The 27,256-nt window shown below is 41.6% G+C and overlaps 3 protein-coding genes across 5 annotated transcripts in view; 1 reads left to right on the top strand and 2 right to left on the bottom strand.

The window, feature by feature from the left end:
* Positions 1–2,676: 2,676 nt before the first annotated feature.
* irak1bp1 (interleukin-1 receptor-associated kinase 1 binding protein 1) lies at positions 2,677–4,602 on the top strand. The gene is given in 5 exon segments (XM_029462707.1): positions 2,677–2,944; positions 3,544–3,625; positions 3,733–3,869; positions 3,998–4,171; positions 4,173–4,602. Coding segments are annotated over 5 exon segments (720 nt in total). The 5' UTR covers positions 2,677–2,690; the 3' UTR covers positions 4,246–4,602.
* On the bottom strand, positions 4,286–7,058 carry LOC115028838 (uncharacterized). Of its 2 annotated transcripts, XM_029462706.1 has the most exons (8): positions 6,745–7,058; positions 6,298–6,446; positions 5,983–6,072; positions 5,680–5,768; positions 5,292–5,452; positions 5,050–5,166; positions 4,827–4,965; positions 4,286–4,712 (listed from the first exon to the last, which is right to left on the bottom strand). In XM_029462706.1, the coding sequence occupies exons 2-7, from the start codon at positions 6,420–6,422 to the stop codon at positions 4,855–4,857; spliced, it is 693 nt and encodes a 230-aa protein (XP_029318566.1). In that variant the 5' UTR covers positions 6,423–6,446; positions 6,745–7,058; the 3' UTR covers positions 4,286–4,712; positions 4,827–4,854. The 2 variants fall into 2 exon arrangements, with proteins under 2 accessions (XP_029318566.1, XP_029318565.1); XM_029462705.1 differs by having other exon boundaries at positions 4,286–4,965.
* A 151-nt stretch (positions 7,059–7,209) lies between these two features.
* phip (PHIP subunit of CUL4-Ring ligase complex) overlaps positions 7,210–27,256 on the bottom strand; it is a 37,240-nt gene continuing 17,193 nt past the window's right edge. Inside the window, exons 16-40 of one of the 2 annotated variants that reach the window (XM_029462703.1) lie at positions 26,634–26,762; positions 25,959–26,184; positions 25,259–25,399; positions 24,056–24,239; positions 23,869–23,971; positions 23,641–23,775; positions 21,976–22,073; positions 21,635–21,845; positions 21,262–21,372; positions 20,860–20,967; positions 19,574–19,698; positions 19,168–19,250; positions 18,966–19,077; positions 18,087–18,148; positions 17,799–17,954; positions 15,764–15,884; positions 15,543–15,668; positions 15,280–15,355; positions 14,311–14,370; positions 13,965–14,117; positions 13,304–13,456; positions 12,987–13,198; positions 12,661–12,893; positions 12,032–12,178; positions 7,210–11,910 (exon numbers count right to left, since the gene is read on the bottom strand). In XM_029462703.1, coding sequence (XP_029318563.1) covers positions 11,192–11,910; positions 12,032–12,178; positions 12,661–12,893; positions 12,987–13,198; positions 13,304–13,456; positions 13,965–14,117; positions 14,311–14,370; positions 15,280–15,355; positions 15,543–15,668; positions 15,764–15,884; positions 17,799–17,954; positions 18,087–18,148; positions 18,966–19,077; positions 19,168–19,250; positions 19,574–19,698; positions 20,860–20,967; positions 21,262–21,372; positions 21,635–21,845; positions 21,976–22,073; positions 23,641–23,775; positions 23,869–23,971; positions 24,056–24,239; positions 25,259–25,399; positions 25,959–26,184; positions 26,634–26,762 — 3,984 coding nt within the window. In that variant the 3' untranslated portion in view covers positions 7,210–11,191. The remainder of the gene's footprint in view (positions 11,911–12,031; positions 12,179–12,660; positions 12,894–12,986; positions 13,199–13,303; positions 13,457–13,964; positions 14,118–14,310; positions 14,371–15,279; positions 15,356–15,542; positions 15,669–15,763; positions 15,885–17,798; positions 17,955–18,086; positions 18,149–18,965; positions 19,078–19,167; positions 19,251–19,573; positions 19,699–20,859; positions 20,968–21,261; positions 21,373–21,634; positions 21,846–21,975; positions 22,074–23,640; positions 23,776–23,868; positions 23,972–24,055; positions 24,240–25,258; positions 25,400–25,958; positions 26,185–26,633; positions 26,763–27,256) is intronic. The other variant, XM_029462704.1, reaches the window with a different exon arrangement.

Below are 27,256 nucleotides of genomic sequence, written 5' to 3'. Positions count from 1 at the left end.
GGTCTACAAGGAAAATGCTCTGGACTTTCGTGGAGTTTTAACAGTGAAGGGACTCTTCTCTTCCTAATTCTCTCATATGAAAATAGACTTTTGTAGGTTGCTGCATCTCTCTTGGCTGGAGCTGTGCATCAGATCTAGAGTTTCACAAAGCATACCGGGGGACCGGCGAAACCGGAGACAATAACAACAAATACGGCCTTGTATTTTTAGGTTGTGATTATAAAGCCCGTTTCACAGTTTAATATTCCAGGGAAACCAAACACACTTTGTTGTTTAAAGAAACCAGCGGCCAGAATTGGATAAAATCTTTGCGGTTCCCAAATGTCTTTGAAAAATGACGGCAAATAATAGGTCTACAGTATATGGAGACAGCAGATCTCCAAACTACTGACAGATTAATGAAATACATTGGGCACACACATGAAAAGTAATATTTGCTTCACTAACTAAAAACAAACTGAAACTAACAAACTGTTCCTTTTGTATTAGGATTAATACTATATCCTTTAGTAGATTGCTGTTATCACTATTACTTCATTGCTTAGGCCTTAAAAAAAGTCAGGTCACTAATCATTAAACACTATAATAAAATATTTAAACTAACTGAGAATATAATCAAACATTACCAACTAATCCATGTATGTCTATGTATGCAAGTAGCCTAAATGATAATCACAATACGATACACTGTAAGCCAAATAAAATTATTATTATTATTAGTCTCCTCTTCCAAGTACCAGAATAATTTAACTATCTGATAGTTAATCATTAATCTTACAAAGTGTATAACTTAAATAATACAACAAGTTACTTTAAAAAGATCTACACTCTTAGATTGAACTATGCCAGTATGTTGTACTTTGTTGCCATCTACTGACCAAACAGCGATACTGACACCCCCAAATGATACTGCCAATACATTCTGTACTGCATTATTTCCCCCTCTTTGACTGTCAAGAGTTACAGAAATATGTTTAAATTCATAACAGGTGCTGCTATAAAATACACAATATCATGTGAGCTGATGATACACCAATACAAGTAAACTCTTGATATATAACTGTACAAAGATGGATTTACATCTCATTCACACAGACACTCCACACCGATGCAAAGCGCTGGTCTGACCATCAGGAGCATTTTGGGGTACAGTACCTTGCACATGGACACTTCAACATGTGGACAGGAGAAGCTGGGGATTGAACTGCCAACCCTGGACCACCCACATAACCTCCTAAACCACAGCCACGCCAGTTCTCTACTCTTCAAAGTTTGACAGTTACCCTTTATAAACGTTAATGGTCAATATTTTATTTAGGAACTAATATGTATTAATGGTACATCCCTCTCAGGATTGTGTCAGGGATCCAAAACACAATTATTCATTAGACTTTTATGAGAAAAATAAGCTTGTATAGTGCATTATTGGATGTTGCTATCCTCTGAAAATGTTCTTTTAGGGCGTGTTTTCCTGAAGTGCAGAAAAGTATTTGCTTTCAAGTGTAGCATGCTTGTGGTATAATACTAATGAAACACCTTGAGCAGACAGTCCTTTATGGGCTCAAACTTTTTCTTTTTCTACCATACATCCTCTCAATTTCAACAAAAAACCCAGTGTTGATATAAAGAAGAATTATATTATTACCTTAGAACTTCTAAGAGCTTCTATTTATTAGTTACACTTGTGGTTTAGCGGCTAGTACATTTCAAAATGACTGCCGTGAAAGGGTTCTGTATACTGTACTTTAGCTGGTGTTATTAGTATGTGTTTAAAGCAGGAATAGCTACCTACCTGCTGCACATGCTTGTCAGTCTCCCATGCCTTCGACCAATTATGCTAAACTAGCAGATGGGAAAGAACGTTAAAAACAAAAGTTGGGTACCAAGACTTTTAAATTAACCAATGAAGTCAATAAATATTTATTAAAAAGTCAGAATTACCTGAAATGTCATGTTTATGGTCGGAGGGAAGATGTTTCAGCAATGGCGGAACTATGTTTAAACCTTCGGTTCAAACTTGGGTCACTTTGTTTGTTATTCTTGTTTTGTTATTAGCATTGGCTGCAATGCTAAGCCTCCGCAAACAAAATCAGAAATGTAATAATTCCGACAGGTGCTGCCTGGTTAAAACGCAAACAATGTGAAAAAAACAAAATTCTGCCCTGGGCTGACGTAGTTAAAGCTAGATATTTAATTAGGCATTTTCTGACCGTATGTTGACGAGCGTGGCGCGAGTGTTTCACGCATGCGTCATGTTTACTCATCAGGAGAACAAATCACAGGTGTGATGAAGGGAGACCTGCATCACGTGATCATCACAAACAATAATAATGGCATTACAGCATTAGACCTGACCTTTTACAAATCGCAATAAATATATATCTATAAACTTCCAACATAGATCAAATACATATTCAGAGGCCATATATGAAGGCTACCACAGTGTAAATTAATTAATAATAAATACACGTCATCCAAAAACATACAAATGTAATCCAAAAAAAGGAACATTTAATAATATAACGTATATTTGTTTTTAATATAAATACATTTCAAAAAATCCAAGATAGAACAAAAATGAATTAAACTAAGGAACATGTTAAACAATAAAGAATAAATATTGCCTACAAATCCCAACGTGCATTTCGCCTGTTACCATAGCAGCGGGAAGTTGGTTTGTGTCTGCCGTCATGGACAGTCAGAGCCGAGTGTTTGCTGCGATCCTACCGGCTGCTGGTCGAGAAACCACCAGTAATGAAAAAGAGCAGGGGCTCGAAGTGCGAGCTAATTGGGCACGGGAGGTTCAGGTCACGGGAAAAGCCGAGGTTCGTTGCCCGGCGGACCGAGTGTCGGTGCGGGTCAACGTGGGCAACAGCAAAGAGTCCGTCAACGAGGCGACCAACAGCGTTTCACGGCGACTTGAATACATTTTACAAGCTGTCAGGTGAAACATACACATTCAACACTATAACGTAGTATGCCAGTAGTTCAAAGTGAAGCAATAAACTGTAAGGCAAGCTAGTTAGCTAACGTTAATGCTGTAACGTCTGTAACAGTTGATAAGCTTAAGTTGTAGTAAAGGAAGTTCTATCCATTGAACAAGCAGCCGCGTTAGAAGTAGCCGAAGGTGGATTTGAAGGATCATATTTCCCTCCGAAATATGTTGGAATATAAGTATAAAGAAGCAATAAATGAACTCGTGTTAACTATCTCGAAATTGTACTTGGTACATAATTACTTTCCACAATTGGTAGTAACACTACTTAGTCATGGGTTTCCACCTCTAATTGATGGCTAGTAGTAGGAGTAGTGCACAGGTACTACCATAAAGTAATAGTTGTAAATGATCATTCAATAATTGAAGATGTATGGAAGGCTAATGGGCTGGCAATCAAGGTAGTGTTTCTAATTACATGTATGCTTACTGTGAAATGTAGATTGTTTTAAGCATGTTTGGTACATTAGCTCATGTAATCTTGTTCTCTTAAAGTACACCTTCATTGCTGTGAATTTAATCATTTGTTATTCATTCGTTCTGCTTAGACAACATGGTGTCAGTGACAAAGACACCTCAGTGAGGCGGTTTCTCCACCGAGAGGCAGACCAGTATCACATGGATGCAGAGGTGGATTATTTAGACAAACACTAATGAAATGTGTCATGATGCCTGTGTGTTGTTGTTGTTGTTGTTGTTGTTGTTGTATATGATATTCTAACCAAATGTTCCCACAGGTCATGGTCACTTTCTCAGATTTTGATAAGATGGAGTTAGTGTGTAGTGTCCTGCTGGAGAAGCTGGACAAGAGTGTTTGTGTGGGAATGCCACAGTTCTACCACAGTGCTGACAACCTGAGTCAAATGAGGTATAGAACAAACTCACCTCACCTGCATTGTAATATCTATAGATCTGTATAGATAGACTTCTCCTTATTTTGCAGCAATTGCAAAATTGCAGCAATTGTAACTAAGGTGTGTTTGTCTGTTCTCTAGGCGTGTAGGCATGCGTGTCAGCAGTTGAAAATGCTCAGCAGATAGCCTTTGACGTCAGTCAAGTCCTCGGGCAAACTCTGGGACCCCCTCTTCAGGTCAGAGAGGAGGAAGCAAGGGAGTGGAGGAATGAGGATGAGGAGGATGGTGGCAGATGCCAAGATTCTGCACCCCTTCCTCACCTTCCCCATATCAATTGCCTCCTCACGGGTGTCTGTCTCCTTCAGCCTCAGAGACAGAAGCAGGAAAAAACTCTAAAGACATCTGTCAATGACTCATGAAACCAAAGAGCTGATGGTCACAGTTTATAGTCTTTTATTACTTCGTTGTAATGGCTGAATAGAAGTGCAGTTTTTAAAGTTTTTCTTTATACCTCAGCCAACACTGTCTTGTAAACAAAAAACAGATTTTAAAGCATCATTTCAAGCATTTGCAGTTATCATTTAACTTAAAATCAGGCCAACATTAAATTAAATGTTTTTTATCTGTTTTGTTCTAATTTTGGCACATCAAATTAAAACACTTTATATTTATACATCTCAAAGAAATAAAAGGTAAATAACATTTCATAAATGAGTCCCAGAGTTACTAAAAATCCAAAAAGACACCCTTACATCAAAAAAAGGGGGGATTTTAAAATTGTCCTTGATCTGCTCAAATGGCGGGCTTCCACTCACTTCAGCAATGATTGACAGATTCCAGTAGATATCTTAGGAAAAAAAGAACTTGAGACAAAATAGAGAGGTCTCTCAGATACCTTTGGAAAGTCAGAAGCACACACATAGAAAGCAATAGCCATGCTTCCTCTGGTGATTTTAGCATTGCATATATCGTGTTACCTATATGATCCCACACACAGCCGAGCAGTCAGGGGTCCTCCATCCCGTCCTCGGGGAAGAGCTCTCTGAGCCAGGGCTGCATGACAAACCGCTCCCCATCAAAATGTGTGAAGTAATTTTCCAAGGTGGGAATGTCCGGCTAGAAACATCCAACAGTGAGTTCAAGATGTATTCAATGTGTGTGATTGTGGGTGTTTATATGCTGTGATTTTCCAGTACATACCCTCATCCCAGTGATTCGTTCCAGTTTTGTTTGAGGCAAGTATGCAATGAACAGAGAGGAGGCGCCAGGCCCACTGAACAGCACTTTATAATGAGGCGTCTTCTCTGCTTTGGGGCCCTGCATGCACATACACAAAGTCACATAACTACTTTCCAACACTTATTTAAATTATAAGATGTCCATGTCAACACCGATTTTGTCAAACTGAAAGTCAAGTAAAGGATTTTCAAAGAGCTGCTGACCTGATAACCAGAATACATTCTGTCGACCCACTGTGGAGGGGCTCGCAGCTCAGAGTCCCAGCTCACCACCACCCCCACCATGTGGCCCTTACTCTCCATCACCACCTCTCCAACACGCAGGAACACATACGGAGGTCGAGGGCTGCGCACTTTCTTGGAAGCTGCAGTGATGACGAACAACAAGAGAATCCTGTGAGGCAATTTTAACACATTTAACCAAATTGAACTTACAGGTTATTCTAACTTTTCTTTTGAACATGGAAGCACAAAATAGCACTCCCTCGCAACAGGCTCCAGATGATCAACCTTAGACTATTTCTAAATATATCCACTGATTAAAAAAAGAAAAAACGTTCCAAATATATAGTATATGTATACAGATACAAACCTCCAAAGAATTCCAGGTCATTGTCAAAAAGCATGGTCTCTATGGCAAGAGACTCTTTTAACTCATCCTCTCCCAAGCCAACCCAAGACCTTCAGAAAGCACATATTGTTAGTCTGGACATACAAGTGAGTAGTCTGTGTGCGTTTCACTATTGCGACAAAAACTAACAATATAAATCACTTTTTAAGATCCTGGGGATAGGATTGTAAAGGAAAATGCAAATGAATATACATTATAGTCTTTGGGATATGTCTGAGTCTTAATTGATCAGTCATGTTGTAATTGCAAACCTCCCATACTCACTTGACTCTGGACATCTGCTGTTCTGCCCAGTCCATCCATGCAGTGCCATTGAGGTAAGATAATCTCCAATCTTTCCAGATTCTAAGCAACCTGGAACACCATGGTCATTGATTAATTATAGACACAAACACCAGATAAGTCCCATTGGGATGCACTAGCTTCACTATATTTCAATTTCTAGGGACATTTACATATGAACAAACTTGAAGGACATTTATTTAATTTCAAACACTTTTCCCTGCGCCACATACTTTTGTTGCCCCACACAAAGTGGATACAACACTGACGCACACTTTACGCACAGATGGATCCTACCGTGTGCTCGCGTGGTAGCGCTGCGTCACCGTGGTGCTGCTCCAGCGGGAGATGAAGTACTGCGCAGGCACAGCGGAGAGCAGCAGCACGAGCTGCAGCATCGCGGGGGCCGTGAGCTGAGGCATGTCTGCGCAGCTGCCTGTCACCACCTGGACACAGAAACGCGCATCAGGTGGATGTGGCAGGTATATGGGACCCACACATTTGTCCATAATTGACGTGTAAGCCATGTGTTTAAGATAAACCACACCAAGGAACCTTTACGTTTCGTTACAGTGAACTGACATTTTCTGTAGTTGTGTTATTGGCGGGCATATGGTTCAACTTCAAATTATGGGAAGTAAAACATTGATAAACGACATATGCCGCTTCAGAGACTTCCGATGAATTCCAAGTGTAAAAACGTAATTGTCAAAACTCGCCACTATTAGTAATAATGACTCTTACCTCGTATTAAAATCCGGCCTTTTCTCCAACTATCTGCCAAACATTGCGTCTGCGAGAAGCTGTTTGCCCATGGAAACCGGAACAGTGACGCGGTTTCACTTCTGTTTTATTTACATAAACTCTTGCCTATGTCGTTATTACCACCTGTGTGTATATTTACATTTCTCGTCAACATTGCTAAACAGGTAGTCTGCCCAATTGCCGCAGCCCACGGAGGAACCGGCGGACCTTTAGCGGCTCGCCACGTCATGAAGAGCCGAGCTCGTGAGGCGTGATCTCCGGGCGGGGAACTGGTTTTCCCGCAGTTACGCTTTAGCAACGCAAGGTGGGAGAGTTGTCGTGTATACAACAGTCTGTCGGATTCAACTGATCTGTTAAACTTCTATAGTTTTACTTTAGACTAGAGAGAAGAAACAAATTACCCAGAAAAAAACACAAATGCTTTTATTTTGAAAAAGACCCCACAGACTGTAACTTGAACCCTTAATGTGGTGAATAATATGAATTTAGGTATTTTAAAAAACGATGGATATGTGAGGGTTATAAATAGCACAATCAACAACAGGAAGGAAAGTGGATATGGAAACACAACTGTTTATTTACTTAAAATATTGGTATGAACTAACAGGACAGCAGTACTCCCCTACACATACATTCTAGCTTTAAATGCTTCTTTTTTGCATTAATTCCTTTTATATATAAAAAGTATCCAAACTAACAAAGACATCCTCTTCGATCAGTTCACGTGAATCAGACGCCCCCCTTTTCCCCATTCTGTCCTTTCCCGTCCCATGTCTCCATAAAACTTAATTAAACATCCCAAAAAGCTTCCCGGTGGCTCACATGCAGCCACTTCATACACACACACACACACACACACACACTGTGACCTTCAAACCTCTGACTAAACTCTGTGATGTCCAATCAGAGGCTATAAACAGCACAACTTTGCCCCACATTAGCACAGGCCCGTGGTAAATGTGTTTGTACATGAGCTCCAAAATGCAGTCAGTCAGCAATTTAAAACTTCTCAAAAAAGATCCATTTAAGTTATAATCCAAGTGGGAATGAGTGGATACACCAATCCTTATAGTTTTAAACCAGTGACTTGCTTTTAAAGCCCCTTTGAAATTATATAGGGGAGTACATTATTACTAACATGGTTAAGGTGACCAGCAATACTGAATCAGATCTTTTACTTTGACAGATTTGATAAATACAGGTAGAGTGGGTGATCTGATGAACGAGTTAAATATCTACTTGTGTGTGTGATGACTGCATTCCCACTTTGACTGTATTTCAATGGAAAATCAGAGGGGAAATAAAACACCTCCCTGCTGATCCCATATTATTAAAGGAATACTTCACCCCCAAAAATGACTATTTGTATATGAATTACTCACCCTGTGCTACTTTGAATTCTTGAAGAAAACGGCGTTTTTCTCAGATGCTTCCACGGTGAATAAAAATAATCAAAATACGGCGAAAATGCTTGATGAATGGAAGTAAATGGGGGCCGCATTTAACAACAGCAAAAGTGAGACTGTTTATTGCAAAAGTGTTTTAAATAGTCAGGTTTTAGTAAAGCAAATGATGTGTTTGGGAAGTAGTGAGCATACGACCGGATAAATGAGACTTAGATTATACTACAGTTATGTGAGAGTTTGTAAACAGATGTTTTGATATCGTTTTGCTTTTTATAAACGCTGTTTTTTTCGTTCAACGTAGAGGCACGCAAGTTTCAAGGTAACGCAAGGTGAGTAACAAATGGTCATTTTGGGGGTGAAGTATTCCTTAAACTGGGTATACAATGGCAGCAGGGCAAGAGCAAGGTTAGCCACTAATGGTTCCTGATTAAAAATTAGCACATCTACGCAAAATCCGGCAAACATTTTGGATTTGAAGTACTGTGTTTTTTCTGTTGGCTCGTGTATGTTTGAGCTGATACCTACAGTTTGAGAAACCTAGGTCTAAAATCTTCTTTCCACACTCTGCTCATGATAATCTGTGCATATATGTAAATATGATTATTTGCAATTTGAGATCCAAAACCTTTATGTGCCCACGAAGAGTTTCTTTGCCTACAAAAGATATAGTTTTGTGGGCAAAGATCATCAGCTTCCTATCATTAATGCAAATCCCAACAATAATATGTATTCTCATGCCAACAGTCATTTGTGGAGGAATCTGGAATAAAACTCTTCATATACACAATATAAACACATCTTTTGTGAAGTAAATATACGCCAGACTGAGTGAAAAGTATCCTGGAATAAGTGCGACAGAGTATAAAACACCATTCTAACTCCACAGATCTAGCCACTGAAACATCGTCCTGTATGGCAGGGACACAGAAAACACGTTATATGTGAAAATCTCACCGTGGAGACAGAAAGTAAAACACATTGAAAAGCCAGGTTCTAAAACTTCAGTGCGGAAAAGACAGAATTTGGCGTTGAGAAATCCATAACAAAAAAAACCCCCAACGCAAAACAGATGAGATATATGTTCAATAATAGGTGACAAAAATAGTTATGAAAGGAACCCGGCGTGTATAGATGCTACCGTCCAGTTCTCCCCAGTCAAACCAACACCCGCGGCTGATTTTGCCATTTTTGAGCTGGGGTCAAAACAGATATGTCAAAACTGGAGGTCGTCATCTTTACAAACTCAGTCCATTGGTTGTGTGTACAGAGAGAGAGAGAGCAACATAATATGTTTGTCTCCAGTCATTGTTTTTCCTCTCTTTTATTAAATAAGCCTGTCAGGTCCACAAAGTCCAGTCTTCTGAAGCCAGCAACAAGCAGAACCAGGAAGTCCAAAATATGAAAGAAAAAAAGGCCCCAAAAGCAGAAACCGAGGATTCAATATGCCAGAGTAGCGAAGGCACACAATCAGAAAGATGAAAATAAGACTTTCTCTCTCTTTCTCTCGGCTTTCCGTCCAAGCCCGATCCAGTTTGATCTGGCTCGATCCTGTTTGCTCCAGGCATGACAAAGTGCTAGAACATGCGAGACAGAATTGTGTGTGGATGTGTGTGTGCATGTGTGTGGTCACCTTAGAAACATATCAACATTTTAAAAGTTCCATTTGTTAACAATTTTTAAATACACTGGGTTACTCCCTCCCTACGACTGCATTGATAACCGGTCTGTGGTAAGTGCATCTCAAAGCTAAGTCACCCCAAAGCTGTACCTGCACTGGCTGTACCTTCGGTATAAACTGACGGTTGGATATAGGATAATATATTGACATGGATAATGGTTTTACAACAACAGTAAAGTCTTTTTTTCAACTGCTATAAATACATTTCTTTGAGAGGTTTCACAACGATCAAACTGTATGCCACTGTTTGCACGCTGAAAGTGAATGACGCGCTCAGTTGTGTTATAAAAACACACACATACACACATACAGGCACATGTACTTTGCAGGGCATAAGCCAAGCACGCTTACACACACACACACACACACACACACACACACACACACACCAAAGACATAAAGGCACAAGGTATTGCTAATGTTGAGGACGCTTTGAAACATGAACTATCGAGACATATAAATGACCCCTTTCATCCTTTTTCTCCTCCTCACAGTAAAAACAGCTTCTAGAAACAAAAGAGATGCTTTTTCTTTCTAATTAACATGCAAAAAAGAAGACACACACACACACACACAAACATCAACAGTAAACAAAACCTACAGATCTACAGTACCAACAAAGGTACACCATTTGGTATTTTAGCGCAGACGGACACGCTCAGGTCAGCCGATGTGTAAGACTTTCGAAACAGAGAGCCGATCATCACGTACAAATCTTAGAAAAGGGGGGGGGGGGGGGCTTTTGTATAAAAAAAGAGCGGGAACAATGAAGTGGAGGGAGGGGGCAAAAGACGTTGTCAGGCCAGCGGTCTGTGATCCATCACTAACAATCTCAGTGGGAGTCTTTGACCTACCCACACACAAAATTGTAAGAATGACATAATATACATCCAGCTCTCCTCGTGATCTTTTCACGTACTAAAACTGTTCAACTACTGTTTTGCCCGGTCTGACACCAACAGTGTTTAAGGGCAGACGGAGGTGAAGAGTGGTTCACTGGACAGGAACGAGACCACCAGCAGCGGAGTCAGTGAGCTCCTGTGGGATCCAACATGGACCAATAATGCAGGAGGAGTTGGAACAAAATGAACATGCGTTGTCAGAGAGCCATCGCTTCAGCGGAGCGATGTGCTTACTGAGCCGACAGGGAGGAGGAGTGGACAGATAAGTGCGCTGTTGTGCGTCTCCGTCGCCGCGGCTTTGAATAGCAGCAGCTGGACTAGCAGCTCCCCAGACGTACACGCACATACACACGGATGCATACAACACCAAGCACGACTTCCTCAACTCAGCCCCCGACTCCTCCGACGTGAGAAATCTCAGGCAGATTCCTCTGTTGTCGTTACCAGCCTATAAGGTTGGCTTTGGCCTTTTCTGTCAGCTTGCGGACACGGCCCTTTGAGGAAGTGCCGAAGGTGATAGACGAGTCCTCAAACAGCAGCTGCCTCTGCTCCTCCTCAGAGTCCTCCTCCACGTACCAGGCGGACCGCCGCCCCTGGTTACGCGTGCGCATTGACCCGCTTGCCTCGTCCCCTTCCTCCTCCGGTGGAGACTCTTGCCGCTTAGGTCGTTGAGAGGCAGCCTGCGGAGGAGACGTGACCTCCTCGTTGGCTCTCCTGCTGCTCCTCCTCAGCACCGAGGGCTCAGGCGATTCAGGAGTCACATCCTCGGGGGGAGTGGCTTCATCAGATGTTACTGCTCGGGGTCGACCGCGCCGTCTAGGGGTCGATGGCGTGCCAGAGTCCGACAGCACGGATGTTTCCTGAGCGGAAGACGTCCCGCCTTCGTCCCCCGTCGATTGGTCGATCTCATCGTCAGGGGTGGAGCTCCTGCGGTTACCGCTCCTTCCCCTCTCCTCTAACTCCTGCTTGCTCTTCCTGCCTCTCTTCTTGCCAGGAGGGCGACCTCGGGGTCTGGAAGGGCTCCCCGGAGTCGTGACTTCTGGACTCACTGCTGGCTCCGCTTTGGATTTGCGCCCCCTCCTCGCCACTCCCAGCGTCACATGACTACTGTGGCCATTCAAGTGGACTGTGGTCTGAGATGAAGGGCTGGCAGGAGAACCTTCATTTACAGGACAAAAGAAAATATCAGTGGCAGGCAGGTGACATTAAATGTGCATCTTATGATTTGAATCATAAACCTAGGCATCACGCGGTCACTTCTTTGTGACACTGTCTCTTACCAGGTGTGTGCCGTACAGGAGTCCTGAGTTTCCTCCGGGTGCTTCCTCCACTGCTACCTTCCGCGGATGGAGAGGGTGTCACCTTTTCAGGAGCCGATGGCGTTGAAGCTGACACGGAGTTGTGAGCCCTCAGTGAGCGAGTAGACTCTGACGATGCAGAGAAGTTAATTGTGTAACATCTTACATGTGGTGAATTCTTGATAATAAACGTTGCTTTTTCTTGTCAAGAGTTAAATAAGAAAATAGATGCCACTCTCATGCCTGTATGTTAAATATGAAGCCAGCAGCTGGTTAGCTTAGCATAAGGAATAGCGCACACAATAGGGAACACAGCTAGCCTACCAGCACCTTTTAAAGCGTACTAATAACATTTGTGATATCTTGTTGCGGTCTTACAGGGGACTGTGTCTTAGCTAGGTGCATTAACTTCCTGGAGTCTCGGTGTCACTGTGAGATTGCCATGCAGCTTAGCTAGCTTCATATTTGGCGTACCAACATAAGAGTGCTATCATCGAATTAGTGAGAAAGCAAATAAACGTATTTCCCAAAATGTCAAACTTTACTTTTAAAACTGCTAATTGCTTAATTCCTACTCTAAGTGTGAATGTACATGTGTTATGTGGTCTCACCTGCTGCGCTATGTGTGCTGCTTGTGGCATTTTGTGAGGAGAGTGGTGAGTGTGTAGAATGGCGCGCCGCACTCCGTGTACGCCCTGCAGCAGGCGTGTCTGCCTTCCCGTTGACCAGCTGAGGGGGCTGTTTGACGGGGATGCTCTGTCTCAGAGAGGAGGTCCGCGAAGGAGGCGGCGACGGCTCCTTTTTGCCGGTCACCCTGGATGATACGCGTCTCTTCCTCTCTGGACTAGAGGCAGGATGAGAGAACAATGATATAAGAAGATCAAACCTACCTAATGCACAGAGACCCAAACCTCCCATAAAATGTCCCTCCTTCTACCTGGATGCGGTGCTGCTTGCTGGAGATTCGCTCCTCCTCCTCCTCCGCTTCATGGCGTGCCGTGTCTGTCTGTCCGGCACGGGTCGTGTCTGTCTGTCTGTGCCCTGCCTGGTCAGTTTATCCGTCAGGCCGTGGATGGCCTTATAGTCGGCCAGGATGGAGCTGACGTGCTCCTCAAACAGTGCAGAGAGCCTCAGACTCATACTGTAGATCTGGAGACACGATAAAGAAATCATTTCATGTACTCTTTCTCTTAATGCACCCTGGTTTAACGGACTGTGTGTGTGTGTGTGTGTGTGTGTGTGTGTGTGTCTCACCCGAGACTTCTTACTGGGCGTGTAAGCTTTGGAATTGCTGAAAATGAGCCGGACATCTTTGCAGAGCTTAATGGGAGATTGGTACTTTCCTTCTTTGAGCGTGTTGAGGACGGTGGCAAAGTCCATTGGTGAGTCAACTATTTGCAGGTAGTCCTGAGTAAAGCAGAGGCAAGTTGGGATATTTCAATTACAGTTTCAAAAGATGAGAACCGAATAAGAAGTGGAGGAGACGAAGTTGGAGTAAGCGAGGGAGTGACGGAATAAGAGATTTGAGGTTTTACTTTTGAGTGGACTGGGAAACAAAGTGAAACCAAAAGCAAAAAAGAATTCCACCCTTCCTCTGCTAACAAGAGAAGTAGCCCACTGAAACCGAGTCTGCTCACATTGTTCCTCCTTCACAACTTAAACATCTGTTAGATTTGGTGCTTCATTTCAGATGCTGAATGGAGACCAAACAATCCCTTCGCTTCAAATACCACTCCTTGTGTAAATGAATTATAGCCACTTGTGCCCCAGGCTGACTGTATGGCAACATTCAAGGACCAAAAAGAAGGTAACTGAAAATGCAAATTAATCTGAGCCCAGTGGAAATACCCAATGAGATAAACTAGGATCACATAAAGAAAGAAAGAAAGAAAGTACAGAGTTGTTGCACACGTACGGGGTATTCCAGTAGGTCCACAGGTTCTCTGAAGGGCTCCGAGTCTTCACACTGAAAGATGAGATCCAGCAGCTCCTTACAGCGTCCCTTCCACGCATGAGGGTCGAACGAAGGAGGTCGGGTTCGCAGTTGGCGCTGCGTGGGTCGCCGACCCTACACAAGAAAAAAAAGGAGAGTAAATGAAGTGACTTTACAAGCTGGTACAAAACAGCCTCTTCTTTAAACGCTGGATTACGGGACAGCGGAGCAACTTCTTTAGCGTTATATAATGGCGATTAGGGTTCAGTATGTTCTTCTTTAACGTCTAATGTTGAATGGGAACACACAGTGCTGTCAGATATGTTACCTTATTGTTTCGCGTGGATGTTCCAGGAGTATTAGTATCTTCATCCTCCTCCTCATCATCCTAAATAGATAGGAAAAAATAGGAATGAAATGAAAGGTCATTTACAGTATATTGTCTAAAGTTCATGTACCACAGGCTGCTTGGCAACAGAATATTTCTGCCTTTCAGGACTAACGCAACATAACTTTCATGTGGAGTCTGAGAGAATCAGATTATTGTAAATACTGTTTATGACAGCAGCCTTTTTAAATCAAATGCAATACAGTAGATACAGTAGAGTGCTGCAGGGAGGATTTATTTGTGTAGGCCAACACGACAGTTAGCATCGCCCTGGTTCCCTCGATAAAAAGTAAATGGGATTTCTCCATTGGATTTTGGATTAGTGCAACAAAAATAAACTCTGTGGCAAATGCAATCGAGAGAAGTAAAAAGCTAACGTTAGGCTATAAACAAACTGCACCAGGGACTTGTGGTGACTTCATCGTCACTTGTAATGTGATTTTGCGACCATCAAACAAAACTACAATTGGAAAATATTATAAATAGAAAATTCTACAAGTTGGAAAGTTTGAGTTATAAACACAAGTGTTTAAATACGGACTATTGATTGTGTTTAATGTTCATGACAACCTCTGAAGTCTCATTTAGCCACTTGTTAGCAACCACCTTTTTTAAAGACACATAAAAGCTTCAAAATCCACCCCTGGGGTATTTACTGCTGTATTTGATGTTGTCTCTTAAGCTTGTGTTAACCACAGACCTAATTACAGGCATCTAACCAAAAACACAGTAACTTTGAGAGAGGGGGACCGGAAGTGCAAAAATGCTGACAGGTTTTAAGATGTATTCCTGCAGCACTATATATCAAATTCACAGCATATGTAAGGAATATTAGCCATCAATTAGAAGGTTAAAAAGCAACGTGTTCAGGACATTGCAGTGTAAACATGTAAACATATGCAAACGCACCTCATCCTCAGAGTCAGAGAAGGTAGCCTTCTTCATAGTTTTATGAAGGGGCATGATATCTGTCATATTTTGGTCCCTGAAGAAGAAAAAAGGAAAGAGCAGAAATAACTAAGTGGAAACATGTCAAATCATTTCGATTCTTATGGAGAAGTTCTGATTTCTTTCATGACTTTAAGAAAAGCACCTGAAGTGGTTAATAGATGCTACATTATTTTCCCTCTAAAACAACATAAATGCTTCGGAATGAATGGCACGGTACTCACTTGATGAACTGCAGCATGAGGTCAGAGACAAACTTGGCGGTAGTGACGATGAAAGATCCGGGCTCATTGAATGCTTGAGCGTTGTGTTCGATGTAACGAACCTCCCACATCAGAGAGGACAGTCGTCTGAAAAGGAAACATAAGAGTGTGAAGTGTGTATTTCATTCTCTCTCTCTCACACACACACACAACACACACTGTATGTAGCTGATGTGAGGTACCTGTAGAAGCGGTTCACCAGCCTCTCCCGTATGGTGCTGAGGTCAGTGACGTAGGCCACCACCGTGCAGTATGTGGGGTAAGCTGGGAGGTCCACTGGAAAGGAGAAGGGCGCTGCTACATCTGATGGTGGAAGGTTTGGTCGGTGGATGAAAGGGGAGAGAACACAAAAGGAAGAGAGGATTATTGACTGGCATACAACACACTGTAACAGACGAGCATTGACAGTGTTCGTACAGCTCAAATCTAAGCACTATCGAAGTACCAAAACCAAACCTTCACAGACTCTCGAAGCCTTTATCATCACATCTAAATTGTTACTATAAATGCAACTCTGCTTTTGGTAATACACAAAAAAGTGGATATCTTGTCTATATAATCCATTTTACTTGGACTACATAAATATCCGACAGGAAATAAAACAGCTTGAACCGTTGTCTGTTTGTTGCTGTTCTATTATCATATTGTTTTACATTTAAATACACTCCCTGTATTTATATCTACACTAGTTGCAGTTACATGTTTCTATTGCTGCACTTCATGTTTGTTGTTGCACTATAAGTCTGTACCTTGTCTTTAAGTATGTTGTTGTTTGCATCTTATCCACCAAGGAATCACAACTTCTTCCCTCTACTGTACTGCACTACTGTACTGCACTGTGTGTAGATGGATGACAATAAAGGCTCTATTATCTCTTATGTGTCTCCTTCAAAACAAATAACCTGCATGTTCTAACATCAAAGATCACCTCACACCTTTATCCCCTTTTTAAAAATATTTTCCCACTTATATGGAATATTCTTTCCTGAATTGAGATGCACCTAAAAGAGTTAATATAAACCCTGTTCTGTGAACCAACTGCAGCATGGCACGTAGGAGTAACAGAGAGATCTAGAAGGAATAAGTGTGCTGGCTGTTGGTGCCTGTGTGTATGTTTAAAGCCCACATTGTCACTAGAGGGAGCCCTCACACCTGTTTGGGAGGATTGCAGAGATACAAGTCCTAATATGACATTACAGCATTTAACAGCAATTCAAACAAGCGCCTCAATTTGATGCTCAACCTGTCAGCAGCTCATTCCTTTTAACAGGTGAGCCGTGGCCCTGCTGGGTTCGTGCTGATGAACTCAGGGCAGTGACTCATGTTGCGTGGAGTCATGCTGCCGCTGCTTTACAAGAAATGTGCCATCATGGTTTCATTTCACATCCCTGCTTACATGACACAGAGGCTTAAAGGGACAGTTCAGCCCAAAATGTAAAAAGACATATTTTCCCTCTTACCTGTAGAGCTATTTATAGATCTAGATTGCTTTGGTGTAAGTTGCCAAGTGTTGGAGATATCGGCCGTGGAGATGTCTGCCTTCTCTTTAATATAATGGAACCAGATGGCACTCGGCTTCTGGGGCTTCAAAGAAATACATTTGTAAAACTCAACAGCAAAGTGTCTGTACAGAAATCATGAGCCTGTTACTCAACACAATGCACAGACCTTGTTGTGAGAAGTTGAATGTAGGAACTATTTTCTTTCTACTAAACTAAACCCGCCAACCATAACACCGTGCAGAAGGAAGCACGCATGTACTCATGGAAAAGAGGCTTGTGATCGCGACAATGCGAGATGTAAACAAATAATGACGTCCGCCTCGGCTAAGCTGTAACATTAGCAGCTGAGTAAATGCGTGCTTCCTTCTGTGCAGTGATACGGTTGGTGGGTGTAGTTAGGTAGAAAGAAGATAGTTCCTACATGGAATTTCTCACAACAAGGTCTGTGGATTATGTTGCGTAACAGGGTCATGACTTCTGGAAAGAGACTTTGCTTTTAAGTTTTTCTAATGTATTTCTTTGGTGCTTTGGGCTCCTCAAGCTGAGCGCCATCTGGTTCCATTATATTGAGAGAAGGCAGACATCTCTACGGCCGATATCTCCAACACTACGCAACTCACACCAAAACAATCAAGATTGATAAATATCTCTACAGGTGAGAGGGAAAATATGTCTTTTGATTTTGGCCTGAACTGTGAATTTAATGACGTCGTACCGAGTGTGCAGAGCTGGTCGATGGCTTGGATGATGCGTTCGCACTCCTCTGCGCGCATGCGGCAGCCCCATTCCCCGTCCAGTGGGACGTACAGCAGCTCCTTCTGTTCTTGTTCTACCAGCGGGACGCTCATGCCCAACTCTTCAGGGAACGTGGCTGCGGAGGAGAGAAAAGCAACCAAAACTAAATCCATTAGAATGGTAAAATGTTGAATTTGTAAAGAAATTACCTTTGAATTAGTTTGAGTGTGTGTTTGCACTGTAGTGTGGGTGTACTAAAGAGACCTACCATCATCAGGGATGGGCTCCATGTCCCAAGGACTCATCTTCTCTGTGTCTCCATTATCCCAGCTGAATGGGAAACAGTTGATAGGAATCAACATCATCACATTGTAGGCTTTTTATTTTACATAGGTGACAAAATGCCAGCATTGACGTTCCTCTCCCACAGCCTAAAGTGGGTGTCGTTCTCTAACAAGGTTTTTCAAATAACGTGTGAGCGTAAGCAGTAACTCAAACAGACAATATTCCTATTAATGTTTTAGAGAGTAGAGCGGTGCAAAAACAAAGGGCAGTGTTACTTGGCGTCATTGTAAATGTCAAACTGTAAACTGTCATCGAGTTTCTTGAATGATTCAAGTCATGAGGTGTTTGTACAGTTAATGAGTTAATGTTAATGTCAGCGGCATAATCACAGGGAGCTATCTGTCTACATTCCACATGTGTATCAGTAGACACATGACGATTACTGTCAGTGTGGCAAGTCAGATCTAAACACTCCCGGGATTCACTAAGATGTCAAGAAAGTAGGAATAAAGTTTTCAAACCTTTGCAGTAGGCAACTTTAGTGATGAAAGTCTAAATTTAAAAATCTAAATTCTAAGTCAAATTTCTCAAAATTAGTGCTCCACAATTGTGCATAAAAATAGAATCACACATTTCAATTCACATTTCTTCTGTAACCTCGGCGTACTTATGAGCTCTTATCGAGTATGCTCCATATATTGTGATGTCCCATGGGGTTACTCATTTAGTGATGCACTGTTGCACTGTTGGTTGGATGTAATGGATCTCCTTGCTAATGCAAATACAACAGACTCATCACGTGAAAATGAGAGTGCGGCGCTTTGATTGACACAGCACTTTTAATTGAGCGAGAGCAACATACCAGACATTGTAGCACTGGAACAGGCTGTCGGGATACTGAGGCTGGAAGGGCTCCTGGCTCTCAATGGTCCCAAACCACCAGGCATCGTCTATGACTGAGCGAAACCTGTCCCCTACACACACACCACAGTTCGTTTAGATCTTTACAAGAGAACTTCACTTCGTAAATTGACCTAGAAACTACAAAGCCAACATTTGCTGACCTATACTCCACTGCCTCTTTCTGGCGTTGTCAAACTGCTGCCGCAGTATCAGGAAGTCGATTACATCAGGCATGTCGTGGTATCTGCAACAAGAGATAAATGTACACGATAAGTCAAAGACTGCAACAAAGCAACAAATAAAAACAGGTAATAGGTCAAAACTATTTGTATTAAATGTTTTATAGCTACTGTCGTGTCTTGAGTTAAGATGAGAATTAATGAAGAAAATAAATGTTATTTTAATGTAATTTAAATTTAGGAGAATAATTTAACACACTGTCGGGACTTATAATCTGCATATTGCTAAAGAGAAGTGTAGCATACATCACATTGTAAAGTAGCATACAGTATGTATGAGTGCTGTGATGCGTCAGAAACAAATATCAACACCTATTCTTATGCTTACTTCATAGAGAAGGATCCTCCTGTTAGTTTGCCGGTGTCAGGGTCCAGGAAGGACAGCTTCAAACAGCACAGCGTGGGCAAGCCCACCTCATACTTGATGCCAACTATCTTCATCAATTCCTGATCCTGAACACCACAAATAAAAGAACAAATGATGCAAATGAACACAACTCATTTCTACTAAACTAAAACTAAAACGTCCTTCACGTACCTTGGAGCCCTGTTAGTTCAAAGCACTCGAAATAGATTTTCTTTTAGTTGTTGTATTTTATGTAGACTGAGTGTCAGCGATGCAAAATTAAGTTCTTCCAGCTGAGCAAAAGTGAAGCTGCAGAGAGTAATGCTTTAGCATTGTCATGCCTGTTTGTTCAAATTACAGTAAAAGATATAGAAGAGAAACCTGCATTTCACACGCTATAGGCAATATATTCAGAAAGATGCACCTGCAATGCATTATGGTCTGCTTTCTGCAGAGAAATTGCTATGTGTGCCTCCACACATGGGAAAAGAAATATACCAAGTAAAAATGCAATCCCATAAGCTGTTACTTTAAAGTGTTGGATGTTTTTTTTTCAATCTTTTAAAGACAGTTTCATGTACAGAGATGAAACTTTGTCCTCTGCAGATATTTTTCTTTTAGTGGAGGTGTATTTTTAGGACAGAAAAAGGATTTAAGTCCACATGAAAGTCAAACCAGACAAGTGTCTGTAGTGAAGAAGAAACACCGCTAAGAGGTTTGCGTGTGTGTGTGTGTGTGTGTGTGTGTGTGTGTGTGTGTGTGTGTGTGTGTGTGTGTGTGTGTGTGTGTGCGTGTGTGTGTGTGTGTGTCTGTGTATGTGTGTGTGTGTGTGTGTGTGTGATTACTGTAGCTTGCAACTAGCAATCATGCTATGTTTTTTCCCTCTGCTACATTTTTAGCCCTCACTTTGGAAACATCCTCAAAAGAGAAATGTTATAAAAATCCATCCATGTCAAACTGTTCCTTACCCAAAGATATTATTAGCAGCTAGAAAGAAATCAGTAGCACGAAAATGGTTACAGCCTGAAACCTTCAACAAAGACAGACGGGATAAATATTGCGACTAATATCCAAAGTATGGAAAGAAGGACTTTTTCGAAAGTCTACTAAATTCTTGCAGTACCAGGGAAAAATGGATTGTGTTTGTGCCAGCTCATCAGATGATCATCTGTTACTGTATGAACTGGCATTTTGTCTTGTACTTATATGCTTCTTTAAAAAAAAAGTAAATGTATTATAGTATAAAAAGAAAAGAAGATGCTCCTTACCCGTAGCTCCATCTTGTGCCAGGGCTGCTTCTTAGGATTGATGCTGTAAATCTTTTTTTGCTTAGCCATCTCCACGTAGGCTTCATGGCCCTGTTTGAAATAGTATAACTGCACAGACACATACATCACTGTCAGTGTGTTTATATATGTTTCTGGAACATTATGCATATTTTATGGGAAAGTAACTCTGCTGAAAAACTTGTGGCAACAGCATTTGTAGCTGTTAAGGATGGCAGTGTGAGTGCAGCCCTTATTTTCTTTTGTGTGTAATGGCGACTGCAGCCTCATGGGGCCGCAAACTTTGGTGCAGACTAGTCTTGTTGCTATGTAAAACATGAGCCAGTGGTTTGGTATGAGCAGACATGGGGTGAGGACACTGTAACTGAAACAGGCGGTGTGTACCTCGTCTCCCATCTGGGGAATGTAAGGACATCTCCGGGGGACCGTGTCTGTGATCCAGGCAGAAGGAAGCCATTCCTCCAGAGTGAGCCCTTGCTCCTGGAGATCATCCCTCTGAATGACACACGATGAACAAATATTCAGGAACAGTTCTTTCATACATGGAGGTCAAATATTTGATCATGTTACATTTCTTTTCTTAAACTTTTTCAACGTGATTTCCTTTATGAATTGTCCTAAACACCGTTTCATTTGAATACTCATTTGTGCAAATGGCTGATGGGTAATATAACTTGTAATGACAGTTACAGTAACGTCGCTCCCGAAGCCACAAAGAGGAGAATAAAACTTGAGAAGGCTGTTTCTAATGACAAACCTTCCTCTTCTCATTTGGCTTCTTCTTCTTTGGTAATGCGTCGTCTTTGTCTACTTTGTCCTTCTTTCTTTCTTTCTTGCCGTCCCTCTTTTTATTTTCTCCGTCTTCCTCAGAGCCACTGCTTTTCTTTTTCACTTTCACACTCTTCTTGGGCGGTTCAAGGTTGATCCCTGCGTCTGCTGTCCAGTCGGAGTAATCGCTGGAGTAGTCACTGTGGACGCATCGCACAGACAAGATTAAATACACAGATGCTTGTGTTTATGGTTGGATTTGCATATGGTGTGTGCATGTATCTGTAAGAGATATGATAAATATGTGTGATGTACTGTAATGTGTCTTACCTTGAACTACTGTGGTCATCCGGCCAGGGCTCCTTTTGCTGCTCTTCCTTCTCCTCGTCTGAAGAGTGCCCGTTGATTTGACGAACCTCCACTTCTCCCTGGGAACCCACATCATTTTATGTTAGCACTTGCATGATGAACAAAAAGGCTCCCAAGGCAAACACTAATTTCCCTAAAAGCGCAGCAGTATAAAGAGCAATGAAATCATGGAATTCTTTATCACTGTCATTGACCAAATTACCACAGCCAATAAAAGCATCATTTGTAGGATGCTATGCATATGGGGATTTGTAGTTTTTGATGGGAACTATGTTGAGTCATCAGCGTAAGTGTTTTATTCATACATATTAATGTTATTCTCTACTATATGTTTTATGTTTGCCATTTGTGTAGACGGTTATGTTTAATGCATGTTTCTAAAAGTGTTGTTTTTATGTCGAGTCTTATGTTTAAAGTAGATGGAAGACTAGCTGCTAATGGGGATCCTAAAATAAAATAAACTAAACTAGAGTCACAGAAAAGTAATTGCCAATTCATTTTTATAATCATTAATCGTTTACGTAAAAGTATATATATATATATATATATATATATATATATATATATATATATATAAAATAAATATAAAGATGTCCTGCTTTTCTCTGTTCAACATCATATTAAACTAAATATCTTTGGGAAACTGGGAGGAACATTTTCCAATAGGTTTTGACATTTTACAGACCAAGCGATTAACAATTTATCTAAAAGATAATTGGCAGAATGATCTGCTGCATAATAAAGACAAAGGTGTGTCACATTTGTGAGCTAATCTGTTTGGTATGCATCATCAACAGATAAGCGAGCTCCTCACTTTAACCCTAACCCTAGACATGGTTTATTGTTAGACTTGTTATAAGAGTGGACAATAACTTTTCATGGATTCATTACAGCGTTGGACTGCTTTGAAGGTAGAGAAATGCCACATCTTTAAAGTTTCAGCTTTATACTCTTAATATTGTTATGACAGGGTTTCCTTTTGGAACTAGAACGCAAAGAGCAAAAGGTCAAAGAGTCTAATCTATCAAATTACATTAGAAAACGTTTGGTCAGGAGTGCTTCCTGGAAGGGTTTGTTTGAGGCGCTCTTGGATATCCTTACATGTAGACACTAAACATCACCAAAATAAATCCAAAAGCACTTTTAAACAATCAAAATGTCTTTGTTTGAGTTTGTTTTTATGCCATTACAATGAAGGCATTGTAATTGTGTAAAAAGAAAGGGGCCTTGGAATGTTCTTGTGTTATTCAATCAAACTGCATGTTCATATTCATGTTACATTTCACAGCACTAGCCGTCCATAATTGTTGTACATAGTGCTAAAGCCCCTGGGGGAAGTAAAAGGTTAACATGCTAGCAAAGTCTGAATAGAGGGCCTGTGGTGAAATTGGCCAATTTAAAATTGGACTAGAAAAGAAACGAGTACAACAGTTGAACAGTAGAACAGTTATACCAACTTAGATGAGCCAACAAAAACAGGAAAAATGCTTTGAGTAAAAGAAGAAAAGAAAAGATTTGACTGCCTGACTGAAAATCATTGGAAAGGACCTCTTTAGAAAACTACAACACAGATCTATTATTGAAGAAGGGCTTTCCACAACAAGGCAGTAACAGTGTAGGGTCTACCTCTGAGGCGCTTTCGTCGTCGTCGGCAGCCTCGGCGCTCTGGCGGCTCGTCTCCTCCATAGCGGCACGCGTGTGGTAGCCGTGGTTACCCTGGCTCTTCCTCCCCTCGTCAACTGACTCTGATGTCGGATGAACCTGAAGAATAATTCAACAAGAAATCTCTAAATACACTGGAGAGACGTTAAGTCAGGAATAAAAAAGGTAATGAGTGCGTGTTCAGTCACGTACCCTGCTCTCCTTGGGGAGAGAGTGGATGGTACGTCTCCTCCTTTCCGACTGATAAATATTGATCTCCTCCTCCCCTTTAGCCTCACGCCAGTTTATCTGTCTCCTACACAAGAACACACGTGTGTCATGACATGCATTCACAGTATCACTCCTAAAATCAGGTTCCTCTCTGTGAAATGTGTGTTACCTGACAGAGGCGTCCTCCAGCTCGGGGACCAGCACCCTGCGGCTCCAGGCCACCAGGTCTCCCTCTGTGGCCATCTGGCTGCGTGGGGCGTTGCTGTGCATCTGGCGGACGCCCTCGATCTGCCCACTGCGACGCAGACCCACGTTGGGCGGAGAGTGCACCTCTGTGGGAGAACCCACCGACCCTGAAGGAAAGAGAAATAAATTGTGCTTTGTCGGCGGCATTTAAATGATACACCTGCGCTGGGGAAAGTTGTCTTATTGGTTAACATACTTGATGAAGGATGAGGATTTCTTTTGGGGAGTTTTCCCTTGTGTACGGCAGAGGGTCTAAGGACAGAGGGTTTCGTATGCTCTACACATTCTAAAGCCCCCCCCCCGAGCCAAATTTGTAATTTGTGATATTGGGTATATAAATAAAATTTGATTGCAGCAAATCATCTCAAAAGTTAGTCATTTTGAATAAAGAATAAATGGGGGAAACGGCTGCAACTAAAGTTTATTGATTGCCGATTAATCTGCCAATTATTGTCTGGTTTAAGAGACCAGTCATCTATAAAATGTCAGAAAATAGTGAAATATTTCCATCATAATTTCCAGAATCCCAAGGTGACTTAAATCTTCACTGAGCAACAGTTAAAAACTCATATATTCAGTTTCCTTTCAAGAAGCTGAAAAGAGACTTAAACCATTTATCTTTTATCTTTTTTTAATACTAATTATTTTTGTGTTGACAGATTGTTTCAGTTCTAAAAGTGACCCATTGAGTAAGAGATACAAAGAGTTTAATGATATTTTATGATTAAACCTAATGGAATTTACAAAGCATACAATAAAGACACTTGTGACTTTGTTATTAAGACGGCTGCAGTTTCATTCTGTTAAGTAAAGCCAGCTGCATGCGGGCAATTACTTCTCATAATATCTGCTAATGTGTTAGGATGGAGCGATGAGACACAGACCCATGGATGATTTCAAACTACTGTATGTTTCATTGATGGATAAGGTGACCAAAAGGCTAATGTCCCGCCGATAGTTCCCAGCTGTACTATGTAAAGATCAGTAACTCTTTGAGACACAGCGGTTTTAATGAACTTTCTAGGTTTCCTGTGTTAATCTGACAGTTGAAAACAAAAGCTCTAACCACACTGAGAAGCCGCCCACACTACAACAGTATGACCTTCCTGTCATGACGCAGTCTTACCTCTGTTGGACCTGGTGTTTGCAGAAGAAGAGATGTCATTGGTTCCCCGTCTTTGGTCCTGTTCCTGCTGCAGCCTCTGAATCATCGTATCCAGAGGACTGGAACCGTCCACCGCCTGCTCACTCACCACTTGGTTCAGGCCTGACTCAGACAGGGACGGAGTAAGAGAGAAGAGAAACAGAGAGATGAAATGGTCCAATTAAAAAAAACAAGCTTCAGTCCAACAACAGTCATAAAGAAGAGCACTGCTGTCTCATAATAACTGCATGTACACATTGCCTTATTGCATTCATTTCTATTTCAATTGACAGGAGGCTTTTTAAAAGCTGACAGCAGGGCAAGGTTAGTTTAACACTATTCTATATACTGTGAACACATCGAGTTATATTCTCTCAAAAGAAATTCCTCTTTCACCACTTGCCTCCTCCACCTGCCTCCGCTGTGCACTTCTGATGCATTTCATAAACTACTGTTTCTGTTTGCATCCCTGACAGGATTTTAAACTGCCTTATTAGTTCAGGTTTTAATTGCCAATGCCAGTTTCAGCTCAAGCCTCTCATTAAGCACATTTGAGTACAGATAACATTCTTGTCAGGTACAAAAGTGTCTTTGATGAGCTGACAGAAGACCTCCAGGTAAAGATCTGATCTGAAGCGTGCTACAGCTCAGTTCATGCCCTCAGGCCACGCAGCCTCTGTACCTGAGGAAGTGACCCCCATCTGAGGGATGAGCTGCTCGTCCCTGCAGCCCTCCCTGCCAGGCACCAGCCGCTGGTATCTGGGGGGGTGGGGGTTCCCGTCCACATCCACAAGGAAGGGAGGGGGCATCAGGTGTGGCGCCTGTTGAGTCTGCTCGTCCAGCACGTAATTGTTGGCGTCTCGGATTAGCGGCCGGTAGTCGGTGTGGAAGAACATCTGGTCCGCTATCTGAAGCACAGCAAAGTAAACAAGGTACAGTTACGACATGTTTTCAATGAAGTATTTTCTCATGATAACATCAATTATGTTGTTTACTAAGTTGTTTTTAAATAATAGGTACAGGTATGTGTATGAGTATTAAAGGTGAGCCTGTGGCTGTTTACATTTGGGAATCTTTCTGGTCTCATTTAATTTATTTGAGACCTGGTGAGCCCTCCTCTCTCACGTAAGACTGTATTATTTATATTGTTTCTTAATAATATGCCAGCCTTAAATGAACCCTGAGATAATGAATGTTTCCCTTATTTTGTATTACTTTTTTAATTGAATTTACCTTTAATTTTTGACCATATGTTGTTTGTCTGTTCACTTATCCACTTGTTTAAGTTTAGGAGCCAGGGGTTGAGGAAGGGAAAATCAATTAAGAGTCCTATCAAAGAATAAAGAGTGAGTCTTACCTTGTCATATCTGCTACTGGAGCCAAAGCCAAAGATGAGCAGGTGTCCATGGGAGTCGGTGGCTGCAAAATGTTGCCCATCTGGACTACATTTGCAGTCAAACAACGCTCCGTGACCTTGGCCCTCGATCTATCCACACAGAGAGAGAGAGAGAGGTGGAGATAGGGAAATAAGTGTAATTCACAGTATTAAACTACCTGGAGGTGTGTGGCATGGGCACATTCAACTCAAAATGTCTAGTACACAAAATCAAATGAATAAGCCACGTGTATGACACTATAATATTGTACTTAAACATGAAAATGGCAATAGTGACATAAGTACATTGATGGACAACAAGGGCGGTGATATCCTCTATTACAAAACAAAGCACCACCTGCAGAACCTGAAAGTTCATTAACAGAAAGAGACAAAACCCAAACTGTCGACCGCTGCCTTTAATTTGTTCTCAGGCTTTCCCTTCACTCTCACAAAAGCTCCATTCAATCACAAGATGAAAACATTTCTTAAGAGTTTTCTTTGTGTCTTTGTCCCTTATTCAGTCAAAGACTCTGCTAAAGCACTAAACTAAGATGAACCTGAAGCACTGCACTTTCAATCATCCTACTTTGCTCTATGCAGGA

This window comes from Cottoperca gobio, chromosome 24 (genome assembly GCF_900634415.1).
Source record: "Cottoperca gobio chromosome 24, fCotGob3.1, whole genome shotgun sequence".
Taxonomy (NCBI): domain Eukaryota; kingdom Metazoa; phylum Chordata; class Actinopteri; order Perciformes; family Bovichtidae; genus Cottoperca; species Cottoperca gobio.
The sequence above is the reverse complement of the archived record's forward strand: the minus strand, read 5'-3'. Positions and strand labels throughout refer to the sequence as shown.

Coding starts and splice junctions, on each gene's coding strand:
- LOC115028838 (XM_029462705.1), bottom strand. CDS start 6,422: ATGCCTCAGCTCACGGCCCCCGCGATGCTGCAGCTCGTGCTGCTGCTC. Junction 6,073..6,297: donor CGCTACCACGCGAGCACACG/GTAGGATCCATC, acceptor ATGGTGTTCCAG/GTTGCTTAGAATCTGGAAAG. Junction 5,453..5,679: donor TGACCTGGAATTCTTTGGAG/GTTTGTATCTGT, acceptor TCATCACTGCAG/CTTCCAAGAAAGTGCGCAGC.